At 62.2% G+C, this 24,499-nt stretch overlaps 2 protein-coding genes across 7 annotated transcripts in view; one reads left to right on the forward strand and one right to left on the reverse strand.

The window, feature by feature from the left end:
* FARP2 (FERM, ARH/RhoGEF and pleckstrin domain protein 2) overlaps positions 1-14,042 on the forward strand; it is a 101,371-nt gene extending 87,329 nt beyond the window's left edge. For 4 of the 5 annotated variants that reach the window (XM_045166205.1, XM_045166204.1, XM_045166207.1 and 1 more), the window contains 12 exons: positions 2,311-2,392; positions 3,313-3,562; positions 4,332-4,462; positions 7,399-7,467; positions 7,993-8,082; positions 10,900-10,920; positions 11,107-11,189; positions 11,857-11,969; positions 12,168-12,331; positions 13,010-13,117; positions 13,221-13,372; positions 13,583-14,042. In XM_045166205.1, the coding sequence (XP_045022140.1) occupies positions 2,311-2,392; positions 3,313-3,562; positions 4,332-4,462; positions 7,399-7,467; positions 7,993-8,082; positions 10,900-10,920; positions 11,107-11,189; positions 11,857-11,969; positions 12,168-12,331; positions 13,010-13,117; positions 13,221-13,372; positions 13,583-13,652 (1,333 nt within the window). In that variant the 3' untranslated portion in view covers positions 13,653-14,042. The remainder of the gene's footprint in view (positions 1-2,310; positions 2,393-3,312; positions 3,563-4,331; positions 4,463-7,398; positions 7,468-7,992; positions 8,083-10,899; positions 10,921-11,106; positions 11,190-11,856; positions 11,970-12,167; positions 12,332-13,009; positions 13,118-13,220; positions 13,373-13,582) is intronic. The other variant, XM_045166208.1, reaches the window with a different exon arrangement.
* Positions 14,043-14,142: 100 nt separating this feature from the next.
* Positions 14,143-23,899, reverse strand: STK25 (serine/threonine kinase 25). 2 transcript variants are annotated; one of them, XM_045166209.1, is made up of 12 exons: positions 23,758-23,899; positions 23,250-23,373; positions 19,374-19,604; positions 18,789-18,845; positions 18,068-18,176; positions 17,400-17,557; positions 17,126-17,311; positions 16,525-16,670; positions 16,277-16,391; positions 16,032-16,103; positions 14,789-14,925; positions 14,143-14,664 (listed from the first exon to the last, which is right to left on the reverse strand). In XM_045166209.1, exons 2-12 carry the CDS (start codon positions 23,277-23,279, stop codon positions 14,625-14,627), a joined length of 1,281 nt encoding a protein of 426 aa, XP_045022144.1. In that variant the 5' UTR covers positions 23,280-23,373; positions 23,758-23,899; the 3' UTR covers positions 14,143-14,624. The 2 variants fall into 2 exon arrangements, with proteins under 2 accessions (XP_045022144.1, XP_045022145.1); XM_045166210.1 differs by lacking the exons at positions 23,250-23,373; positions 23,758-23,899 and adding an exon at positions 20,291-20,493.
* Positions 23,900-24,499: the final 600 nt, after the last annotated feature.

The raw sequence follows: 24,499 nt of genomic DNA on the forward strand, positions 1-24,499 counted from the left end.
TGGGGAAACAATAGAAACTTTTATTTTCTTAGGTTCCAAAATCACTACAGATGGTGACTGAAGCCATGAAATTAAAAGATGCTTGCTCCTTGGAAAAAAAGCTATGACCAACCTAGACAGCATATTAAAAAGCAGAGACATTACTTTGCTGGCAAAGTTTTATCTAGTCAATGCTATGATTTTTCCAGTAGTCATGTATGGATGTGAGAGTTTGACCATAAAGAAAGTTGAGTGCCAAAGAACTGGTGCTTTTAAACTGTGGTGTTGGAGAAGACTCTTGAGAGTCCCTTGGACTGCAAGGAGATCCAACCAGTTCATCCTAAAGGAAATCAGTCCTGAATATTCATTGGAGGGACTGATGCTGAAGCTGAAGCTCCAATACTTTGGCTACCTGATGCAAAGAACTGACTCATTGGAAAAGACCCTGATGCTGAGAATGATTGAAGCTGGGAGGAAAAGGGGAAGACAGAGGATGAGTTGCTGGATGGCATCACCAACTCGACAGAAATGAGTTTGAGCAAGCTCCGGGAGTTGGTAATGGACAGGGAGGCCTGGCATGCTACAGTCCATGGCATTGCAGAATCAGACACGACCAAGCGACTCAAGTGATACAGACCTTGTTGACAACGTGATGTCTCAGCTTTTTAATATGCTGTCTAGGTTTATTACAGCTTTTTTTCAAGGAGAAAGCGTCTTTTAATTTCATGGTGGCAGTCCACCATCCACAGTGATTTTGGAGCCCAAGAAAATAGTCTGTCAGTGTTTCCATTTTTCCTCCATCTCTTTGCCATGAAGTGATGAGACCAGAAGCCATGATCTTAGTTTTTTTAATGTTGAATTTTAAGCAAGCTTTTTCACTCCCCTCTTTTACCCTCATCAAGAGGTTCTTTAGTTCCTCTTCACTTTCTGCTATTAGGGTGGTGTCACCTGCATATCTGAGGTTATTGATATGTCTCCTAGCAATCTTGATTGAAGCTTGTGCTTCATCTAGCCCAGCATTTCACATAATGTACTCTACATAGAAGTTAAATAAGCAGGATGACATTATACAACACAGCCTTGACATACTCCTTTCCCAATTCTGAACCAGTCTGTAGTTTTAAGTCCAGTTCTAAATGTTGCTTCTTGACCTGCATACAGGAAGCAGGTAAGGTCTCTGGTATTCCCATCTCTTTAAGAATTTTCCACAGTTGTTTTGATCCACACAGTCAAAGGCTTTAGCACAGTCAGTGAAACAGTTGTTTTTCTGGAATTGTCTTGCCTTTTTTATGATCCAACTATACATTTTATAGTATACTATATGCTTTGGTGCATACTCAGTCATGTCTGACTCTTTGCAACCCTGTGGACTGTAGGCCACCAGGCTCCTCTGGCCATGGAATTTTCCAGACAAGAATTCTGGAGTGGGTTACCATTTCCTTCTCCAGGGGATCTTCCTGACCCACGGATCAAACCCACAGCTCTGTGTCTTCTGCATTGGAAGGCAGATTCTTTACCACTGCACCACTTGGGAAGCCCTATGATTCAATGGATGTTGGCAATTTGATCTCTGGTTCCTCTGCCTTTTCTAAATCCAGTTTTATATCTGGAAGTTCTCAGTTCATGTACTATTGAAGCCTAGCTTGAAGGATTTTGAGCATTACTTTGCTAGGATGTAAAATGAGCACAATTGTGCGGTAGTTTGAACATTCTTTGGCATTCCCCTTCTTAGGGATTGGAATGAAAACTGAGCTTTTCCTGTCCTGTGGCCACTGCTGAGTTTTCCAAATTTGCTGGCATATTGAGTGCAATGCTTTCACAGCATCATTTTTTAGGACTTGAAATAGCTCAGCTGGAATTCCATCACCTACACTAGCTTTGTTTGTAGTGATGCTTCCTAAGGCTCACTTCACTTCACACTCTAGGATGTCTGGGTCTAAGTGAGTGATCACACCATTGTGGTTATCTGGGTCATGAAGACCTTTTTTGCATAGTTCTGTGTATTCTTGCCACCTCTTCTTAATAGCTTCTGCTTCTGTTAGGTCCATACCGTTTCTGTCCTGTATTGTGCCCATCTTTGCATGAAATGTTCCCTTGGTATTTCTCATTTTCTTGAAGAGATCTCTAGTCTCAGGAGATGATCCTTTTTTGCCTGGTCACTACCATTTCAAACATGATTGAGATATGACAACAGTCTCTGTTAAGTATGGCCTCCCCCTCAGAGCCTCTGGGTGCTGTTCTGAGCCTGGGACTCACCATCACACTAGCAGCAAGAGGAGCATTTCTCACAAGCGGTCCAAGGTTTTGACCTCATTTGTCCCTCTGCTCCAGGGAGGAATCTTCTAGCACCCAGGCCACAGGCAGTCACCAGCGCATCGGGGACATCCTGCTCAGGAACATGCTTCAGTTAAAGGTAGCACGGGCTTGTGAGAAGCTCTGGGCCTAGCAGCTGGTGGCGAGGACACCAGCTTCCTCCTCAGGACAGTGTTCTCCTTAGAACGACAAAAGGCAGGACAGACTTCCCCTCAGGTCAGGACAGGAGCCCTTCTGAGCCGCGTTCCTCTCCGAGCGCTATTTCCACCAGAATGGGCTTTCCTCAGGTCAGTGCCCCCTCAGAACAGAGCTCCCTTCAGGACAGGTCCTCTCGGAGCTGCCTCCTCCACCCCAAAGGCATTCTCTTCAGGACACAGGCCCCTCAGGATCAACAGCGCCCCACAGGGTTGCCTCCTGCCCGGCCAGGGTTCCTCAGCCGCGCCCCTCAGAGCCGTGGGGCCGGTGCAGCTGCTCCCGCTGCGCTCGCGCCCCTGTGCAGGGAGCCCGAGGCACCAGCTTCACCTCCGGCTGCGCCGCCCGCGCTCCCGGCGTTGGGCGTCTGGTTCTAGCGGGACACGCTAAGTGCCCCTCCTCCAGGCTTCCTGCCCCGCCCCCCCCGAGGCCCCGCCCCCCCCCGAGGCCCCGCCCCCCCCGAGGCCCCGCCCCCCCCCGAGGCCCCGCCCAGAGGATCCTCCGGGCTCGCCGGGTTCCGCCCCCCCCCCCGAGGCCCCGCCCCGCAGTGGCCCAGGCGCCCCTTTTAGGCTTAAGGTGAGCGCGTTTCCCCTGGACGCGCCTCCCGGGTTTCGGTTCTCAGGGCGGGCTGTGAGCGCGTCCCGGAGGCGGCGTGAGCTTAGACCCACACGCGCGCGCACCGTTTGGTGGCGCTTACCTGGCCCGGCGGCCGCCTGTGCGGTCCGCTGAGACCCCGGTTCAGGGGCAACCCCGCCGGGGACGCGGCTCCGAGGGGCTGACCGGGTGGAGCCGGGGCGCGCGCTGCCGCTCAGCCCATCCCGCCCGCAGGCGCTCACCGGCCACTTCCAGCGGCTGCACGAGGTCCTGACGGAGCTGGAGGCGGCCAGCCGGCGCCTGCGGAGGCTGGAGGCGCTGCGCCGCGACTTCGAGCTGCAGAAGGTCTGCTACCTGCCGCTCAACGCCTTCCTGCTGAAGCCGCTGCAGCGCCTGCGCCACTACCGCCTGCTGCTGCGCCGCCTGTGCGCCCCGGTGCCCGGGCACCCCGACCCGCACGGCCAGGACCACGCCGACCTCCGTGGTGAGTGCCGCCTGACGCCCCGGCCCCCTCCGGCGGGGCCCTTCTCGAGCCTGCCGGGGCAGGGGAGGGCAGGGCGGCTGCTTTTAAACCACAAACTCGGGGAACATGCTCCTGACCGAAGCATCTGACTCCGTGGACTCTGCCGTTTCTCACTTGTTCAAAGGACCAAAGAATAAACCCTGGTGCTTGTGACCTCCAAGTAGGACTCGCAGTTACAGGGTAAACTTGGCAGGAAACCCCTGCCTCTCAGGTCAGGTCACCACTGTCACCAGACATGCTGGCGAGAGCTCGGCAGCCCGTCCTGCCTCGGGTCTCCCACCTCCTGAGGACAGGACAGATGCTTTCTGATGTACAAGGCACAAAACGGACCCTACGGTGCCGACAGTGCCCTTCTTCTCCTTCCTGAGAGCAAGTGTTGTGTTTTTGCTAAAAAGGAGAGGACCCAATTTTCCTATGGCTCTAAGCATCTTAAGGGAACCGTGAAAGAAGAGCCCGTGTCAGATGAGGGCCCACAGCATTAAAGAGCTATTTCCAAAGACTGTCCTGTCTCTTCACCAACCCTGGGTGTTGGCCCAGAGCAGATTGGGCTGCACGAGTCCAGGTTTCAGGACCCACACTTGCTCTCCCTGGCAGTCCTGTGAGGAGTTTGTGCGCAGTGTTCTGGAATTAAAACCACCTTTAAAATGTCACAAGCTGGTCGGGGGAGGGTTTTGTCCCCGCCACCCCAGCCCACTTGCCCCTGCTCGTACTGAGGGACCTCTCCACGCAGATGCCCTCCAGGCCATCACGGAAGTGACCTCCATGCTCCAGCACAGCCTGGTCCAGCTGGAGAACCTGCAGAAGCTGACGGAGCTGCAGCGGGACTTGGTGGGCATAGAGAGTCTCGTTGCTCCCGGCAGGGTGAGTGGCTTCATTTGAGAAGGTTACTTCACTGTTTTTGACTGAGACATGATTCAGAGTGTATGATTCCCTAGTTTTTTGTGTATTCATGAGGTTGTGCCACATCGCCACGAATTCCAGGACATTTTCATTCCCCGAAAGAAACCCCATCCCTGGTCCGGCGGCTACTAGCCGGCTTCCTGTCTCTGGATCTCCCCCCTCGGGAGCCTCACAGTGTGTGGCCTTTCGTCTCACTTCTCTCTCAGCACAGTGTCTTCAGGCTCCTTCGTGTTGGGGGTGGTGGCTTCATTACTTCTTGTGGCTGAGCAGCAGTGCTCGTCTCTGGAGGTGGTGCGGCTTGTTTCTCTGTCATCTGCTAATGGACACCTCGGTTGTTTCCACTTTTTGGCCATTGTGGTTCTGTGAACACTGTGTGTAAGTCCTGTGTGAACGTGTGTTTTCAGTTCTCCTGGGCACTCATGTATATACCTAGGAGTATACCTGCCAAGTCACGTGGTCACTCTGTGTTTAACATTTTGAGAAATTGCCGAAGTTGTCCCCAGAGGCTGCAGCATTTTACACCCCCACCAGGAGCATGTGAAGGTTCTGATTCCTCCATATCTTGTCTTTCTGAGTTAGCCATACGGGTCTGACAGTACGCAGTGGCATCTCACCGTGGTTCGATCTGCATTCCCCTGATGGCTAACACAAGCATCTTTCCTCGTGTTCATTCGCCATTTCTGTGCCTCCTTTGGAGAAGTGCCTGTCCAGGTCCTTTGCCCACCGTTTAATTGGGTTGTTTGTCTCTTTACTGTTGTGAGGTTCCCTCTCATCTCTGAATAACAGATCTTTACCAGAATATGACTTGCCAAATATGTTCTCCCATTTTGTGGGTTATCTTTTCACTTTCTTGATGGCATCACTTAAACATGGAAGCTTTTATTTAGCTGATATCTAACTTGTTTTTTCTTTGGTTGCTTGTGCTTTAGGTGTCGTAGCTAAGAAACTATTGCCTAATCCAAGGTATGAAGGTTTACCTGTGTTTTTCCTAACAGTTGCCTATGTTTTAGCTCTTACATGTAGACGTGACCCATTTTGAGCTCACTTGTGTACGTGGTGTGAGATAGGGATCCCCCTTCACCCTTTCCAGGCGGGAGTGCAGGTGTCCAGCACTCTTCACACCTTAGTCAAAAATCAATGGGCCGTGGAGTGACTTTATTTTTGAACTTTCTGTTTAATTCTATGGGTCTCTATGTCTACTGGGCTGCTTACTTTTTGTCATTAATAGCTTTTGCTTTGGAAAGAATTTGCCTGCAATGCAGGAGACCCCAGTTCAATTCCTGGGTCAGGAAGATCCGCTGGAGAAGGGATAGGCTGCCCACTCCAGTATTCTTGGGCTTCCCTCATGCCTCAGCTGGTAAAGAATCCGCCTGCAACGTGGGAGACCTGGGTTTGACTCCTGGGTTTGGACTATCCCCTGGAGAATGGGACGGTTACCACTTCAGTATTCTGGCCTGGAGAATTCCATGGACTGTATAATCCATGGGGTTGCAAAGAATCGGACACGATTTTCACTTTCACAGTAGTGTTCAAGGGTTAGGGTTTGGGTTAGTTTTCTGCCTCCACACACACGTGAGAGCATGGGTGTATAAGTCCTATTTTCTGTTAGCCTCATTACAAGGTCCTGAGAATGTGGGACCGTGAACCTAAGGACCGAGGCTGAAAGGGAAGGTCCTGCCCTCCTGGAGCCGGGCTGTGACTGCAGCCAGGACGCTGTTCCGCGCCCCCCCAACACACAGACCACCCGGCTCCCCGGGGCTGCTCACAGGGCTGGGGGCTCTTGTTCCTGGGGCTTCTTCGCATGCCCCCAGGAAACTGTCACTAGACGGACACATGAACAGGAACAGCCCACAGGGCAGGGGCGAAGGCGGGCTCCCTGGGGACCAGCCTTGCTGCCGTCACTGCCGCTGTGACAGAGACCTGCCCTCCTCACGCTGGGGTGCCGGCCTCCCCAGTGGACAGCACGCCACTTATCTGAGAAGCAAGGCTGTGGGGTGGATGTGGCTGAGGAGGCCCCAGGGTGCGTGAAGTGCCAGGGCGCAGGAGTGCGACAGGCCCGCCCGCCAGCGCCAGGACACAGGCTGCTGGGCCCTCGGGGGCGATGGGGCTGCTCTGTGGGCAGGAGGGCGAGCCTGCTGGGGGCCCCTCCTCCTCTGTGGGGCTGGCCCCTGGCTGGGGCCGGGGTTTCTGAGTCAAGGGCTCCTTCCTGCTCTCTTGCTCAGTGCATCTGAGGGCTGCTGAGGCTGGAGTCCTCGAGATGTTCTCGGGTCACAGCCCACACTGCCCCCAGAAACAGTCCACAGCAACTGTCCAGGGTCCCCAGGCCAACCCTCCAGCCATGGTGCAGGCAGTCAGGGATGTCTGATGCCTGTGCCCCCGAGGCAGGTGTGGGGCCTGGCCTGGCGGTGAGGAGCCCGAGTCCTGGGGGACTGGGCTGCAGGACCACTGGAAGGTCTTGCCCTAGCCATGGTGCCTTCATGGAGGAATCCTCTGGTCAGGCCCCAGGGCGACCGTTCAAGAGTCCCGTGATCTTTGGTGGGAACCAGGTGGCCCGTGCTCCTCCCTGCCATTCTCTAGCTGCCCCGCCCAGCTTTCCCCAAAGCTGAATTCAGGTCATCTCCATGGCAGAACCTTCCAGAAGCACAGCAGTGCCAGCCCTCAGCACAGCCAGCCTGTGGCGGCTCAGGCACGGGACACTGGGTTAGCCAGCAGCAGGCAGGATGCAGGCGACCCAGGGGAGCAGACAGGAGGGAGGAGGCTGCAGCGGCAGGCGGGCTCCCGGGCAGGAGAGCGCCATGGAAGGGCCGGCGGGGCTGCGAGGGGCTCGGGGAGCGTTGAGGGTGAGCAGCCATCTGCTAGGTGCCCTGGGCCAGCACTCAGGACTCCCTGTCTTCCAGGAGCTCATCCGTGAGGGATGCCTCCACAAGCTCTCCAGGAAGGGCCTGCAGCAGAGGATGTTCTTCCTGGTAGGTCAGCAGGCACCGTCCAGGCGGGGCCGAGCCATCGGGGGCCATGAGGGATGCGGGGACGCCCTGGGCCAGCCCCCCTCCTGGTTCTGGGCACTGGGCAGCTGTGTGCAGGCCGAGCAAAAGCAGGAAGGTAGAGAAACCCACACAGCCGCGCAGCAGGGACGCCCTGCTCAGGCCAGTCTGCAGGGCCTGAGGCCTCCGGGAGTCCCTGCCAACGGGTCCCACTGACTAGCGCCTCCCTCTTGCCGGGTTGGTGGATTCGCCCTCTCCTGTGGGAGGGCCTCTCAGGACCACCAACCCACTCCTCCGTTGGCACAGCAGGCGCTGGCCCAAGAGGCCTGCTGTTCATGTGGCTACCGGTCACCTCTGGTCAAAATGACAATGGAGTGGAACAAAAAAAATCCCTTCTTAGCAAAAATCTCCAGCAAACTGAATAACCACACACGAGCCCTCAGAGTGAAGCTGGTCTGACTGTGAACGCTTGTTTTTAGAACTTGCTCACTTAAAGCTCTGGCCCCTCAGTTCTCAGACATGCTGCTGTACACGAGCAGAGACGCGGCGGGGAGCAGCCACTTCCGGATCCGGGGCCTCCTCCCGCTGCGCGGCATGCTGGTGAGTGCGTGGCGCTGGGCGGGCCTGGCTCACAGCCGATCCTCTTGGTCCCCTCACCCCGCTGTGGCTGCTGTCCTCGGGGCATCCATGGCCGCACCCTCCCAATCACGCCCACCAGCACTCGCAGGACCAGGCCTGGGTCCTCTAGCACTCCACCTGCCAATCCCAAGGAGCCCTGTCCTTTGGCTGGAAAGCCCATGGAAAGCCTGGGCTGGGCGTTGGGGCCACAGCGCGGCTGGAGGGATGGGGCTGACACCGTGTCTAAGGGAGAAAGCTAAACCCCTCATCCCTAAGATGCTGCATGCTTTACTTCCTTGATTTTATCCGTAAATATTTACTCTCAGACAATTTTGGTTCCTTGTGGCGCCGTAACCTGCTGTTCACAGACACACAGCGTTAAGGCGGTGACGCAGACGCCACCACCTGGATGGGTGGAGGGGCCGCGGCCAGCACTGGGCTCGGGGCTGCTCCGAGTGGCCGCCCACGAGTCCTGCATGCGGCCAGGTGACGAGGCACACGCTCCACGCCCAGTGCTGTCGCGGGCCTGGGCCGCACCGCGTGCTGCGTCCACGCCGCACGCCCGCCGTCACAGGGCAACATGGGGCGTGGACGCTGTCTGACGAGCAAGGTGCCTCGTCCTGACGTGATGCAGTCTGTCCTCTCCGCGATCACTGATTTTTGTGGTGAGAAACCCCCGCAGACACTGACTCCCTACCGTGTGAACCTCCCTCCAACCTGGAACCCATCCTGGGACCAGCAAACGTGGGCAGCCGAGTTCAGGCTTCTGCCGTGAGGACGTGCTGTCGGGCAGCGAGCCCCTTTCGCTGTGGCTCCGCCAGGCCCCATCCGCTGTGGGAGGTGGGTGGGCTCCCCTGTCGGTCCAGGTCTCCAGGTGTGTGCTCTGTCCTCCACCATGCTCTCCCTCATGGCATCTGGCCCTTCTTGCCGCCCTCTGCGTGCCAGGCACACACCTCCTTCCAGACAGTGCTAGAACCTCTGACATTTGTTCAGCTTTTCCAGCTCTCAGCATGAAGGGGTCAGTTCCAAAGACCTCACCCGCCATCCCTAGAAGCAGAGCCCCTCTTCTGAAGTATAAAAGTGAAGTATAAAAGTATAAAAGGTCTTCATTATAGAAAAAAGTTGAAACTGCTAAGTGGAAATCACCGCTTGCTGTGCTGCCCGGCAGGGAGTTCTGCGGGCCTCTGGCGTCACCTGGGAGTGTGCACCGCAGGCTGTGACCGGCGCTGGCTCTGCTCGGCAGCTCATCTCAACAGCCTCTGCTTTCACCACTGGCTCCCGAGTCCTGCGCACTGACCAGGCAGCCAGGACCCAGCTCATTTAACAAGCTCCCTGCACTGGACACCTTGCAGTGTCTAGATTTTCAGGAGGAGAAAGAGCACCACCGTTTCTGTCTTTTGACACATCCTTAGTTACATCCTTGAGATAAATTGTGAGCTGGGGCCACCCTTGACCGTTAACGCTCCACGGCTGCAGCAGCAGCTGGCCGGGTAACCTTCCCACCAGGTGCCTCTGCCCCAGCCCAGGGCATCGCCCCACCTTGCAGTGTGAAGCGTTTCTAAACCCTTCCAGGCCTCGGGTGCTTGCCAGGTCGGTCATTCCTTTCACTCTGCCTTCAGTTTGGTTTTACCTCAGAGAATTTAAACTCCATCCAGAGAGATTGTGTTTGTCTTGTTCCTGGAACCGCACGTGGCACGGAGGCCCTACTTGTTGAAGGAATGAAGGTCGCTGTTTGCAGTCAGGCAGTCTGTCCATCTTTTCCTCTGGGGTTTCTGTCCTTGCTACGGGCCCAGAAAGTCTTTCCCACACCAAGATTGTGTTGCCAGCTTCTTTCCTGGTACACTGAAGTGTTTTATTTTTCTAACTAATCTGCCTAAAATGTGTTGTTTTAGATTGAGAAGTAACATTTTCTTTTTGTAGTCAGCTTTCCCATTATTTGTTGAATCCTTCATTTTTTTCACTGATCCCAAGGCTGCCTGGATCATATAAACATTCCTGTCTTTATACTTGGATTCTTTCTGGAGGTTCTGCTCCATTTCTGTCTGTCCCAGCATCAGTCTACACTCTCCTCATTACTGGTTAGTCACCACATCAGCAAGTTCCTTCTCGTATCTGTCCTTTTGAAAAGCTCTTTGCTACAAGCATCTAATTCTTCTAAGCCAACTTTGGAATCATTTGGATGAATTCCTTCAAGGAACACAACTGAGGTTTCTGTTGAACTGTATTAACCGTATTTAACTGAGAGGAGATGCCATCCTGATAAACGCTGTCCTGCTGCCCGCCGCTGCTCGTGTTAGGTTCTGACCTGCAAATCCCGCGTGGGGCACCCTGGTTGGCGTCCCGTGTGTGTGGGGGTGGGGGGCGGTCACCTGTAACCAGCTAGTCCTGGGGACAGACACCGCGCTCACTCCTGACTGGAGGGAAGGCTGGCGGCCTGGCCAGTGGACAGTCACTCCCTGTTGGCACAGCGCCCTCTGCTGGTCTCCGCGAGGTCTCATCAGCCTGGGGACAGCCACTCTTCCCCGTCTCTGTGACACAGTGGATTCTCAGTCAGCTTCATACGTCAAACCGTCCTGCATTTCTGGAAGCACCTGGCTTGGTATAGAACGATGTCTTGTCTCCTCCTTTAGGTCCAATTAGGGAATACTTTTTTCTGGAGTCATTTAATCCCTTATCATGGTTAGTCTGTGTGGTTTTTCTTTGAGTCTTGGTTAGGTTTTGGTACCACTTTATATCATGAATTGTCCGACTCTCTTTTCAACAAAACGCTCACCGTCTCTTCCTGTGCTTGATTTTCAGCTGATAGTGCTGGACCCACCGGTGAGTAGTCGGGTGCCTGTGGCCCTCAGGTCGTCCACCTGGGTGGCAGGGCCCCACCGTGGGCATCCCGGTGCCCCCTGTAGCCCCTGGTAGAGTCAGCGGGGGCCTGGTGCAGACCCGTGTCCAGCTGCAAGCTTGGGTCCCGCCAGCCCCGCTCCTGGTCCAGACCCACCTCTCCGCCCACAGGTGGAGGATCGGGAGACTGAGTGGTCTGTGCCGCACTGTTTCACCATCTACGCGGCTCAGAAGACCATCGTGGTGGCGGCCAGGTGAGGGCCGTCCTTCCCCGCCTGCTTGTGGGTCCCCGTGCCACGCATGTCACGGTCACCGGGACCCACGGCCCAGTGAACACTGCTTCAGGGGAGCAGCTTCACCCTCAGTGGGAGCGTGTGGCTGCTGAGACCATCCCCAGGACTGCCCAGCACCGCAGGCTGCCAGCTGGGCAGCAAGAGGCCACCTGGGCCACAGCGTAGGACCAGTGGACATTTCCCTGCCCCAGGTCACATCCCCAGGAAGGAGACCCAGGCTCCTGATGGCCTGTGCGGGCCCTCCATGGGGATTGGCACTGAGCTGTGCCCAGCCCCACACCTCCCAGAGGAGGGCCTGGGTCCTGCCACACCCTGTGGGGTCCTGGCTGGCGTCAGAGGACGGGGCACTCGCCTCCCACCAGGACACCTTGGCGGCTTAACTGTGACCCAGGCTCCAGGCACCCATTTCCACACCACAACACCAGAGCCTTAAAATCCCATGATTCAGGAACATACCACGATGTGGGCCAGCCCCAGCCAGCACGGTGGGTCAGGCTGGGCCATCAGCAGCCCTGCCAGCCCTCAGGGCCCACAGCACGGGATGCCTGGGTGGGGCAGGCGCCCGGACTCCCTGCCCCACCGTGGGAGGGGACCCTGCCCAGCGGCTGAGCCTCAGACCTGCCCACAGCACCCGGCTGGAGAAGGCCAAGTGGCTGCACGACCTGAACGCGGCCATCGACGCGGCCAAGACTGGCAGCGCCCTGGTGCCCCCGGCCCGCGTGCTGTGCCCCCTGCCCCGCGGTGAGTGCTAGCCGAGCCCCTGGACATCGAAGAGGCTTTCTGGGGGTGGGGTTGGGGGTCGCCTGGCCAGCCCACCCACTATGCCCACACGCCCTCCTTCCATGGGGCACGTTTGGGGGGCAGCGGGCGTGGGCGCCCTGGCAGGGCAGGGCATGGCCAGGGTTCCCACGTCCTCAGCTAGGGCTGGCCTCTCCCCAGGGTCCCCCAACGAGGCCTCCCTGGAGCCGGAGTCCGAGGACGAGGCTGGCGGGGCCCGGAGCTCCGTGGCGGGAACGGGCCAGCACCGCGCCAGCACCACCCTGCACGTGTGCTGGTGCCGCCAGACCAGCGTGTCCAGGGCCGACCACAGCGCAGCTGTCCAGGTGCAGCCGAGCGCGGGCGCCCCTGCTCTAATCCCTCCCTGCAGCAGCACCCAGCTGGCTGCTGCACCCCTCAGCATGCAGCCTGGCTTGCCAGGCCCGTGGGTGCACCCCCAGAACAGACGGGGGCCAGGCCGGGGAGTGAGCAGGCAGCGGGCCAGCTCGCGGGGACCCACTGGACAGGAGGGGACCTGGGTGCCCCTCTGCCATCTGTGCCAGCCCTGGGGTCAGAGATGCAGGGCCCTGGCCTGAGGAGCTGCCTGTGCCACCCATGGGCTCAGGCCTGGGGGCCGCGCTCGCGATGCCCAGAGAGGAATGGGGCACCAGCACGCAGCCCGAGGGGCGCCGCAGAAGGGCATGCAGGCTCCATGCCCCAGCCTGCCGGGCAGACGCCACTGTGGGCCTGCCCCGTGGAGCTGCAGCCCTCCTCTGGAAGCCTCGGCCGATCCCGTGTCTGTCACGGGACACTGGGGACACGGAGCGCCGCGCTCGTCCAGCCTCTCCCCGCCCGCTGGACACTTAAGACAGTGGCAGGGCCATGGGAGGCGCTGGGACCATTAAAGCCCTGACAGCCCGCAGAGCACAGGGAAGCCTGGGGGCAGCCCTGCGGGACGGAACCAGGAGGGCGGCCCTCTGGGGCCGGTGGTCCTGGGACACATGCCCACAGACATTTCTTTCCAGAACCAGCTTTCTGGGTATCTGCTGAGAAAGTTCAAGAACAGCAGTGGCTGGCAGAAGCTCTGGGTGGTCTTCACCAATTTCTGCTTGTTCTTCTACAAAACTCATCAGGTAGGCGGGGGCTCCGCCTGTGGGCACTTCGGCCTCACGGAACCCACCTCTGGGTGGGCGGGGCTGGGCGCCTGCTGACTGAGCACGCCCTGCCACCTTCCAGGACAACCACCCCCTGGCCAGCCTCCCGCTGCTGGGCTACAGTGTGAGCCTGCCCAGGGACACGGACGGCATCCATAAGGAGCACGTCTTCAAGCTCCAGTTCAAGTCCCACGTCTACTTCTTCCGGGCCGAGAGCAAGTACATGTTCCAGAGGTAACTGCAGAGGCGCCGGCCGTGCGTTCCCTGGGTCTGGAGGGGCTGCCGAGCGCTGCTGCTGGGGTTTAAGGGGCCCTTCCCTCTTGACTTGGGGTCGTTCTTGGGAAGGTGTTGGGGCACAAGCCTGCCAATCTGAGGGCCAGAGCACACCCTGCCTCCCAAGCGAGCAGTTGGTGGGGCGGCTCTGACCTCTGCACCTCCTCTCAGGTGGATGGAGGTGATAGAGAGAGCCAGCGCCTCAGCTGGGAGGGCCGGGACCCCCGAAGAGGAGGCCTGAGGCCCACCCTGCCCAGATGCAGACAGCCGAGCAAGCAAGGCCAGCACGCACCCCACGACTGCTCGTCCCCCAGGAGACTGGTGGCAGGCGGGCCTCCAGCGACACCCGGCAGAGTGCTGCCCCGGGACACCGGGAGAGCATGCAGGGAAAGCAGGCCCGCTCTGCGCGGGCAAGGCTGGCGCTGCCCCGCCCTCACCCACCTGCCCTCCTCCCGGGCCGGACCTCCCGTCAGGCTAGGTGATGTGGGGGGTCCAGGCACAGAAGCCTCTCTGGTGCCCCCCAGCCCACACTTCTGCAAAGTGGACAGCAAGCCCCACTGATTTCTCATCCCAAGGAGTGTGTGGTGCCGATGCACCGAGTGGCTGAGAATAAAAGGTTCCCCTGGTCCCACGTGCCGCCTGCCCCGCCCGCTCTCCAGCCACCCGCCACGCACGCTCACCTTGGGTGAGGAGGACTAGGGAGCCTGAGCACCCTGCCCACCACCAGCACGTCTCAGTTCAGGTCTTTATTGAAAGTGGCAGGAGCCTCTCAAGATGCTTTGAAAACTAACACCTTAACCTCAGAATACCTAGGGAAGCAAGGAAGTTTCATTTTCTTAAAAAAACAACAATCTGGCTGACACGAGTACTTATGAGAAGACACAGTACCTGCTCCAACAGCACAGGGCAAATCTACGGCCTCCAAGGGCGGGCCAGGCGGGAGGCGGCAGGTCTGCCCTGCGCGTGTCCCTGCCCCTCCTCTGGCAGCGAGCGGAGCCCCAGGGGCCAGCCCGGCCTCAAGGAGACCAAGCCTGCCATCTCTGCCACCTCTGCGGCCTCGGCCCAGCCGGGAGGGGACATGGGAGGGGACAGCCGTTTGCAGGGCGGAGGCACGGCCCGCGGGGCGAGGCCAGGATGGCACAGGGCCCTGGTCAGCACAGTCCCAGCCATGCGGCTCCAGACGGAGACCCTCCTCCCGGGTGCAGGCAGGCCTTCAGCGGGTTGAGGTCAGGTGGTTTCTGCTGTGGGAAAACCTGCAGACCAGAGGCCGGGTCACTGCCCCGCCCTGGGCTCGGGCCGGGCCAGGGGCACAGGACGTGCAGAGCCGAGCCCCGCCCGGCGAGGAGGACCCACAGCAGCCCACCGCCAGGCCCTCACCTCTGCACCCGCTCCACCAGGTGGGCCATCAGCTTGTCCGAGATGCCAGGGCAGGACTCCTCAGCCAGGCTGAAGGCGTTCTCCAGCTCCTCCAGCGCCCCCACGCCCCCGCCGCTCTGCTTGTGCTTCTCTTTGAGCTGCACAGACACCCCCAGGCGCCTGACTGGAGGCCAAGGGGGCGCCTCCCCGCCCCACCCGACCTGCGACTCGCGGCAGGAGGAAGCGCTGCCCCAGGGCTCTCCCCCCAGCGCCGAGCAGGGGTTCCCAGGACTGGCGGGGGCCTCCCAGCCGGCCCTGCCCCCCGGGCCCCCCTCCTCCAACCACGAACCTTCTCCCGACCCCGGTCCCGGAAGCCCACAGCCCAGATGTGCGTGAGCGGCCTGGCCAGCCCTGCCAGCCTGGCCGCTGGGACTAGGCCCACTCGCACCCCGCGGCTGTGGAGGCCCCAGGAGGAGACGGCCTGGCCGCGGGGCTAGAGACGGGTCAGCCTGCTCGCCCAGCACACAGAACAAAGGGGTGAGGGGCACACACCTCCCCGGACACCCACCCGGCAGCCTGACCTCAGGCCAGCCCACAGAGCTGGAACCCGAAGGGGGCCCAGCCAGCCAGGGTGTGGCCACGCCTCCCACCCACCTCACACCCTAAAGGTGCCAGCCCCAGGAGCCCACATGCCCATGGACAGCCCAGCCCCACCAGCTCCGCCCCCCAACCCGTCCCATTTCCCGCCCAGGCACTGCGCGCCCAGGGTGGGAGTCTGCCCGCCCCCACCTCCCTTGGCACGGCTCTGCTGCCTCCTCTCAGCATCCACCCCTGCTCCCGGGCTCCAGCGTCACCCTGGGTGTGAACCCGGCCACAGCCCACTGCTGGTGACTCACTCCTGGGGATGCTACTGGCCGCCCCTGAGCAAGCGACAGACGCTGGGCCACGTGACCACTGGGGAGTGGCCCTTAGGGGCTCCCTGTCCAGGGCCTGATGCCCAGACAGAAATCTCCCAGGCTCTCTCTAGACTGAGGATCACCCCGTGTCTGTGGTTCAAGGTAAAAGGTCCCAGGACAGCAGCTCATGTTCAAAGCCCCCCTGGGGCCCCAGAAGACCCTGGCAGGCTCGCGATCTCGAGGGCCACCTGAGGCTGGCTTATCCCAGCCGTCTCTGGTCCTTCCGCTCAAAACGCTGGGTCCAAGGGGCCAACCTCACGAGCCCCGAGGGACCCAGACACCCTGTGCTGTGCCAGCTCGGCCCTCACCTCTCCGAAGACGGGCCGGACCAGCGTGGACAGGCACTGCGACCTCGGCTGCCTCTTGACGGGCTCCGCCGACTACAAACGCAGAGCGTGCAGAGGTGAGCAGGGCAGAGGCGGCGGGGCGCGGGCAGCTGCGAGCCCCCGCCTGCCCAGTTCTGGTCTCCTGAAGAGCCACCCTATGGGAGCGGGCATGCCCAGGAGGTGCCCCCACAGCCCGCTCCCTGCGGCGCGCCCGGGGCCAGGCCAACCTTCTGGGGGCCGTGCAGGGCCGTCCCCTTGTGCAGCTTGCCGTGCGGGCTCGGCCGGATGGTGGGGGGGAACGTCCAGATGGGCCCCTGCTCTCCATCCTCGGGGTCTCCATCTCTGAAGGGGACGGTGGGAAGTCACACGGGGCCTGGGGGTTAGGAAGGCCCCGAGGTGCACTGGTTCACGGCCCCAAAGGCCGACCCCTGCCCCGGAGAGCCCGCCTCAGCCCCGTGGGAAGAGCAGGCCCTACATGTCAGAGTCCTCGGAGCTGGACTCCTCGCCGTGGCCCTCCGACCTCCAGCGCTTGTAGCGGTCGATGAGCTCAGTGAGGAAGGAGGTCTTCTTGGTGTAACGCGTGATGAACTTGTGCTTCAGGAGCTCCTTGGCGGTGGGCCGCTGCCGGGGACGCACACGGGTCACCAGGCGCCGGGCAGCCAAGCGCTGCCTGGGGAGCCCCTGGTGCTCAGAGCAAGGAGGCCTGGGCTGAGCCCGGGGCCTCAGCATCGCTGCCCACGCTGGGAGCCTGGTCAGGGGACCCCAGGTAGCAGGAGCGCCCAGGAGGCTGGGTGGCTGCATGCTGTCCTCCCCAGGGGAAGGGCTTCCCTCCAGACCCTCCTGGCCTGGGCTGGGGTCACAGAGGAGCCTACCCTGGCACAGCGGAGGGGCCTCGGGCCCTGTCACCTCTGAGCTCCCACTACAGACAGCATGCCCCTCCATGCACGCACGTGTGCACACACACACGCACACACATACACCCCTGCTGTCCTCTGGGGTCCAGTTCCAGGGGCCCCAACTACACTCAGCCACGCAGGCCTCCTCACCACTCATGAGCTGGGGCAGGAGGTGCTTACAAATCGGGGGTCCTTGTTGAGGCAGGCCTCCACAAACTCCTTGAAGGGCTTGCTGTGGTGGCCCTCGAGCGTGGGCGGGCTGTTCTTGGGGATCAGGAACAGGACACGCATGGGGTGCAGGTCGGAGTTGGGGGGCTCGCCCTTGGCCAGCTCGATGGCTGTGATCCCCAGCGACCAGATGTCGGCCTAGACAGAGAGCCACGGGGCTGCTGCAGCGCAGGCCGCCCGAGCCCCGCGGCCCCCGCGCCCGCATGCCGCCCCCCGCCCGGCCCACCTTGAAGTCATAGGCCGACTGCTTGATGACCTCGGGCGCCATCCAGAAGGGGGTGCCCACGAAAGTGTTCCTCTTGATCTGCGTGTCCGTGAGCTGCCCTGCCACCCCGAAGTCTGCCAGCTTCACGTCGCCCTGCTCCGAGAGCAGCACGTTGGCAGCTGCGACACAGGACCGCGGGCGTCACCCTCCGCGCCGCCCGAGGAGGTGCCCCAGCCTCTGGCCAGTCTCCCAGGGAGGTCCGCCCTCAGCCCCAAGGCCACGCACACTGCCGGCGGGTGCCTGTGGGCCCCGCGCACACGCGCCCTCAGCCGGCCCCAGTGCCCCCAACAGCCACCGCCACTGAAGACCCTGTGCACAGGAACCGCCCTCCCCGCCAGGTCGCTCAACAGGCGGGGGGACCCTGACTTCCCTTGCTCTGCCAGTCTCGCCCCTGCAGGCTGGCCTGGCCACTCATGTCCACCGGCACGGCTGCTCTCACCCTTCACGTTCACAGGCTAAGCAGGGGCCCCCCACCCTACGTGCAGAGCCGGCTCTGCCGTGTACAGGGACACAGCGCTGAGCCGGCCCCGTCTGTTACTGGGAACAGCGGGACTGCCAGGTCTCCGGGGCTGTGGTGAGCACTGGGCACCGCTGGCCCCACGCCCATGCCACTGCGTGCCCTGAGGCACCTTTGATGTCCCGGTGGATCTTGCGCTCCGAGTGCAGGTAATCCAGGCCCTTCAGGATCTCCCGCAGGATGGTGGCAATGTAGGTCTCCTCCAGGGGGCCCGGCTTCAGCTACAGACGAGGGGCCAGCAGGGCCTCAGGCCTCCCCACGAAGCCCACCCGCCCCCTCCCCACCACCCCAGACCCAGCACTGACCCTGAGCACGCCCGCCTCGGCGCCGGGGTCCCCCTGGACGTGGGAGCCTCCTGTGTCCTCACCCACTGTGCTTTCACTGCACAGGTCTCGGTTACACCGTGCGAACTCTTAGTTGCAACACGTGGGATCTAGTTCTGGGCCAGGGGTTGAACCCAGGCCACTAGAAGCATGGAGTCTTAGCCATTGGACCACTAGGGAAGCCCTCTTCACCCACTTTTGAAATTAAAGCTTCAGATGGCTGTGGGGGAGCTAACAGCTGACAACAGGGACTGGCCACACTCCGGAGCCTCCTGCTGGGGGCCTAACCTCCTCCCCACAGGCCAGCAGAGGACCCGGACCCCTCAGCACCAGCTGGGTCCTGAGGAACAACCAATCACCAAGACAGGGAAGGAGGGGAGGCCACAGGAACCCAGGGTTCAAGGACAACCCCCAGACAACTTCTTCAGTCTGGCCCTGCCCACCGGGTTGCCCAGCCCCCTGGGCCCCCCAGCCCCCGGGGTCCCCCAGCTCACTGGGGCCCCAGCTCACCAGGTCCAAGGCAGAGCCGCCACCCAGGTACTCCATGATGATCCACAGCTTCGTGCTCTGGGGCAGAGAAGCGTGTCAGCACGTGGCAGCAGGCAGCGTAGGGCCCCAACACGCGCCCAGCTGCACTGACTCAGCCAGGATGCCCACTGGGAGCAGCGGCGGCAGCCCGCCTGGCTCCCCCCCGCCACACCCCTGTGCAGACCCTGCAGACAGGCCAAGCCCACTGTCCAAAGCCCCTGGGAAGGGCTCTGGCTCCAGGGGGCCCACCCTGCCCCAGTAGGGGCACAGACGGGCCACTCCAGAGCTGGCCGCTGCCTGCTCACGCCCTGCCACCCCGGGGCTCCCCTCATGACAAGGCCGGGCCCTTGGCCCTGGGCGCAGTCGTCCCCTGGGGGCCTAGTCCATGGGTCCTCCTGTGGGGACCCCCGCCCTGCAGACCAGGCCCACGGAGGGCAGACTCAGCCAGGTCTCCTGACGGGGCCCGCCAGCCCCGTCCCCACTCTGGCCACAGGGGGCTTAACAGCCCCCTCTGTGAGGGCGGGGCGCCCATCTCGGGGGGCCAGAGCCCCCGCCCGGCCGCGGCACCTTCAGGTAGGAGCCGAAGTAGCGCGTGATGTAGGGGCTGTCGCACTGGCTGAGCACGGTGATCTCCTGCTGGATGTCCTCGATCTCGTCCTCCGCCTCCTCGAGGTCGATGATCTTGATGGCCACCACCTCCTTGGTGCGGTTGTCGATGCCCTTGTACACCTCCCCGAAGGAGCCCTTGCCGATGCGGTCCAGCTTGGTGAAAAGCTCCTCGGGGTCCACTCGTGAGTGCTGGGGGGACGTGGGCGAGCAGCCTGGTCAGGGACGGATGGCCAGGGAGACCCCCGATCCTTTCCACGCTTCTTATATCCCTTTTTATTCAGAAAACCTAAAGTTACCTCCACACAGGGGCAAACGTCCCCAGAGAGGACTGAGAGACCAAGGCTCTCGCCAAGAAACCAGGGCCACAGGAAAGGCAGATGGGTCATGCAGCTCACCCCTCCGTGCCCACAGCCCAGGCGTGGGGAGGACCCAGGGAGGCAAGTCATGGCTCAGGAGGAACAAGGAGTTGGAGCACGGCAATCTGGGGGCAGTTGGACAACGGTGCTGGGCGACGCTGTGAGCACACGGGGCCAGCCTCACAGGCCGCTGGCTTCATGGGCAACAGCCTGACCACGCTGGGCCAGCAGTCATAACAACTCCAGGGAAGGCTTGAGGGGTGCAAAGAGCTCTCTCACTCAGCTTTCTAAACCAAAAACTGCTCTAAAAAGTGAAGCCTATTCATCAAAGGAAAAAAACATAACAGGTATTAAGTGAGTTCTCCCTGCACACCTGGAAGCCACACCCCTTTCAGAGAGTCCTCAAGACAGTGATGCCCTCACCCCAGCACGGAGCTGGAAACCCACACTCTCCTGGACGTTCAAATGGACAAAAAACCACCCTCCCGACCTGGGCCTCAGACTGGAGCACAGACCCACCCGACAAGGTGCAGAGCCTCAGACAGGTTCAGTGCCAGGACACAGCAGCACAGGGGCGTCCACGGAGCAATCTGGCTTTCGACCTTGACCCTCAGGGTCCAGGCCTGACACAGCTCAGCGTGGGGCTGCGTGGAGGACAGCGGGGCACCCCTCACCCCTACCTGCGTGGCCCCCTGGGTGCCGAGGTCACCTTGCACCCCCACTGCAGGCGCTAGAGACCCAGGACCCCAGAGGCGCTGGTAGGCTGGCGGGGAGGCTGGCATCTGGTCCACACAGGGGCAGAGAGGGTCTCCCAAGCGCACTGGGCCACAAGTCCACCAGACACAGCTCCCTCCAGACCACAGCACCGCCCTGAGGGCGCCTGGGCACACCAAGGTGGCACCATACCCACCCATCCATGTGAGCGCCCTGGTGCTGAGGGGGCCAGACCAGGGCGGCTGCTCACAGGCTCTGAGCAGAGTCCAGGGGCACAGGGCTCCCCCAGGGCAGGGCACAGTTCGGGGCCCACTGGCTCCAGACCAAGAAGACATGTCAACCCAAAACAGCCAACAGCTGCCTTCCCCGGGGCTGTCACCAGCAGGGAAGAGCTCACCCAACCTCAGAGTACCAGGCGAGCGGGAGAGGGCGCAGGCGGCAGCCTCCAGAGAGACCCGGGCCAGGGAGCCCAGGAAGCCGCCTCCTGTCGCCCCCATCCTCCTGCACCCCCTTGGCCCTGCCCGAGCCCACGCTGTCTCAGCCGCAAGCACACCTCCGGTCCAGCCCGTGCTCCAAAGACAGGCTCTTCTCCCTCCAAGGTGGCCTCAGGGCAGACGCGGGGCTGGCCGGCCTGTCAGTACTAAGGGGCACCGTTGTCCCCCCGGCGCTCCCTCGGCCTCCCCTTCCCACCCTTGGGCCTCTGCCAGTGACACCCCCTGCCCCCAGGCCGGGCCAGAGTCGGGTCCGGTCCCTCAGTGTCCTGACCAGAAACGCCCCAGGAGGGGCGCCCAGCTCTCCACAGCCTCGAAGTGGGGCACAGGGCAGACCCCTAACCAGAGGCCAGGCCCGGCAGGGGAGCGGGGAGCCTGGCCCAGCTCTCAGTCTCTTCAGGTCCCCATGGCTGCAAGCCGGGCACCTGAATGGACAGAAGCCCCCACCGTGCATCCCGGGACAGCCTGCTTGCAGCCCCGCGGGGGAGCGGAGAGACAGGGCCCAGGGCCAGGTTGCGGTGGCCCTTCCAAGACCCCGGGTCTGGACAGCCACTTGGGCTGCTCGCTCGGCCCAGACCGCCGTGCTCTGAACCTGCCCTGGGGCAGCCCGGTCTGCAGTCACCGCTCAGCCGCCTGCACGTCCACTTAGCAACATGCCTGCCGCTAGCATCAGACCCCAAGTGAGGGCTGGCCAGCGGCCCCCATGCACCCCACGACAGGTGGCAGTCACCGGCACAGGGTGCTTCCGCAGCCACACAGGCCTGGGCAGGAGTCAGCCCGGCGGGGGCCCGACGCCCAAGGCTCCCCCGCGGGGAGCAGGCCACCGCCCCATGCACACAGGGACTGCCTCACAGGGCCACGGTGACAACCATCTCAAGGAAAACAACGTCCTGTCAGGCTTCCTGTCACCGACAAAGACCAAGTGTCTCCACCCCTGAAAGGACAAAAGGGGCTTCCTTCCTCTGGGGTCCCTTCCTCAGCTCCTCTGAGCCCCACTCCATCCGCGGGCGAGACGCAGCCACCCAGGCCCCGCTGCGAGCACCACCAGCACCCAGGTGAGGGGCCGCTCACAGCTCCACATCCGCACACGGGAGCCGTTCCTACAGCCCTTGACTTCGAGCCAGACTTCTCTCCCAGCATCTTAGTCGAGGGACTCGGAAGACGCAGGTGTCCGAGGGGAGCGCGAGCCCGGCGGCCCGGTCAGCGGCCCACCTGCAGCATGGGCGTCTAGAGCCGACCGGTCTCCAGCTCCTCCTCCCCCGCGAGGACACACACTTCCTGTTCCTCCCAGGCTCCCAGTCCTCCCAAACTGGGCTGACGGGAGTGAGCCTTGGGGCTCAATTCTCTTCGAGAGGCACTCCCACCACCTCACAGCCCTCAGCCTAAACCGCACCCGAGCTGACCAGTTAAGAAGAGCAAAACCCAACAGCTAAGACGAAGGACCGCCGCACTAGCTGGGGCGTTTGCTTCCCAGCAGCTTCCACTCACACCTGCCTTGCAGTAACAGAAAAGGGGGAGCAGTGTGGCCCACAAGCCCTGACGGCGGCTGGCCTGACCCTCCTAACTGCAGCCATCAGCCCCAGGGCACGCTGCGGAGGGTCCCCTGGACTCAGGCAGTTACTGCATAGAGCCAGACCCCTCAAAGTGCTGTGGGGTTGGTAATTTCGACAACCAACCAGCCAAAAACAGTGGGCGTCTCCCAGGCAGGGCCCCCGCAGCCCAGCGGCAGCCCTCTGCACCCAGCAAGAGAAATGCACAGGCGTGTCCTCTGCCTTCTCTGCACATGGACACTCCCAGCCGCCCTCGTCCCCCTCAGGCCCGGCCAGGGCCGACGAGGCCCCTGTTCCCCCAGGCGAGGTGCTCGTGGACCCTGACCTTCCGCGGCCCTCCAGGTGCACAGACCCAGTTCCCGCGGCCCAGCCCTGTGCCAGCATCCGTCTCGCACACCTCCGGCTGACCCTGCACTGAGGCTACGCTTTGACAGGCTGGGGGACTCCTGCCCCACAGGACGCTGCCAGCGGGCGGACCCCAGTCAGCCCTGCACCCACCTGAGTCTGAGCACCTGGCGACTGCTCCCGCTTTGCCCAGGGCTGCGGATCACGGGCCTCCACCCCTCCTCCCACACGCGCCCTAAGAGGGGTTGCTCTTCTGAGACCCCCGGACCACTTTTCAAAAGACAGTCCTTGGTGAAACGGCCTTTCTCGAACTCTGCAGCCGGCGCTCCGTCCCAGGCAGCGGGCACACCCGCGCACCGCCCAGACGCCCACCCTTACCTGGTTGGCAAATCCCCTGAGGTGAGCCATGTCTGCGCAGCCCTCAGACCATCCGCCGCGCCCCCGGGAGGCCCCGAGATCCTGCCTGGAGGCTCTGGAACCCGCTTCAGGCCGCTTCAGTCAACTGGAGGGACAGCAGACCTGCTCGGGGCCCTGTTCCGGGTACGCGGGGCTCCCCGCCCCCCGGGGCCCGGCGGCAGCCCCCTCCTCCAACCATCTGGGGACCAGCTGGAGTCAGAAGGGTCCCCCGAAGGGCTCCCGCCGCGCACCCTCCGCGCCCGACCCTGCCTCAGGCCTCCCCGGGGAGCCCCCCGACACCCGGCTCCCCGACGCCGCGCACACCTCCCCGGCCCCCACCCTTCCTCAGACCCCGGACCCCGGCCAGGGCCGCCCCTACCCGCCCCCCGGGCGCCTCGCCCCGCCTCACCCCCGGCCCCGCCCCACGGCCGCGCCGCCCGGCCCCCTCCCCAACCGGCCCAGGCGCGGGCCAGCCCGGCGGCGCGCCCACCTCCGGGGGGCTCCATCCCGGCCTCCCCCGGCCCGCTCCGCGGTGCCCGCGAGGGCTCCCACCCGCAGCCTCCACGCGCCCGCGGACGCCCAGGCCCTCAGCTCGCGAAGCAGCGGCAGTGGCGGCGGCGGCCGGAGAAAGCCCGGCGGCGGCGGCGGCGAGGGCACGCGGCGTCGCGGCCCAGCACGGGGCTTTCTGGGACAGCGAGTCCCTCGCTCGCCCCGCGCCGGGGCGCCCACGGGCGGCGGACTGCAAATCCCGGCAGGCCACGGGCTGGAGCGCGGTGGAGGCCCGCAAGCGCGCCGCGGGGCGCGCTGGGACTCCGAGTCCGGCTTCCTGAGAGGCGCGGGCCTACGTCTCCCGGCAGGCCGCGGGGCGGGGCGGGGCCAGGCGGCGCCGGGGCGGGGCGGCCGCGGGTGGGGCCGCTCCGCCCTCCCGCCGCCCGTCCGCACCTGGGCGGACCTGGCCCCGGGCTCCCGCCCTGTCCTGCAGGCCTCACTCCCGCGGCGTCCGGGCCTGGAAGTGTCTTCGAATGTTACCAAGTCTGAAAAAGGAAGGCGCTTTTGACACAGGTCGGCCTGGGTGGACCTTGACGACGTGGCACTGAGTGACAGAAGCCCGACCCAGAGGGACAAACGCGGTTTGATTCCACTTGTATGAGGTCCCCAGGGTGGCCAGATTCATCAACCGAAAGGCGAAGCATGAGTGTAGGGGGAAAGGGTGTTTAAAGGCGACGGAGCTT

Source organism: Bubalus bubalis, chromosome 6, assembly GCF_019923935.1.
Source record: "Bubalus bubalis isolate 160015118507 breed Murrah chromosome 6, NDDB_SH_1, whole genome shotgun sequence".
NCBI classification, from domain to species: domain Eukaryota; kingdom Metazoa; phylum Chordata; class Mammalia; order Artiodactyla; family Bovidae; genus Bubalus; species Bubalus bubalis.

Bases quoted from the DNA above. Each gene is read 5' to 3' on its own strand.
- STK25 (XM_045166209.1), bottom strand. From the start codon at position 23,279: ATGGCTCACCTCAGGGGATTTGCCAACCAG. The intron at 19,605-23,249 runs GTAAGGGTGGGC...ACGTCCCCCCAG, and splicing joins TCAGGGGATTTGCCAACCAG to CACTCACGAGTGGACCCCGA. The intron at 18,177-18,788 runs GTGAGCTGGGGC...CCTCGTCTGTAG, and splicing joins GCGGCTCTGCCTTGGACCTG to CTGAAGCCGGGCCCCCTGGA.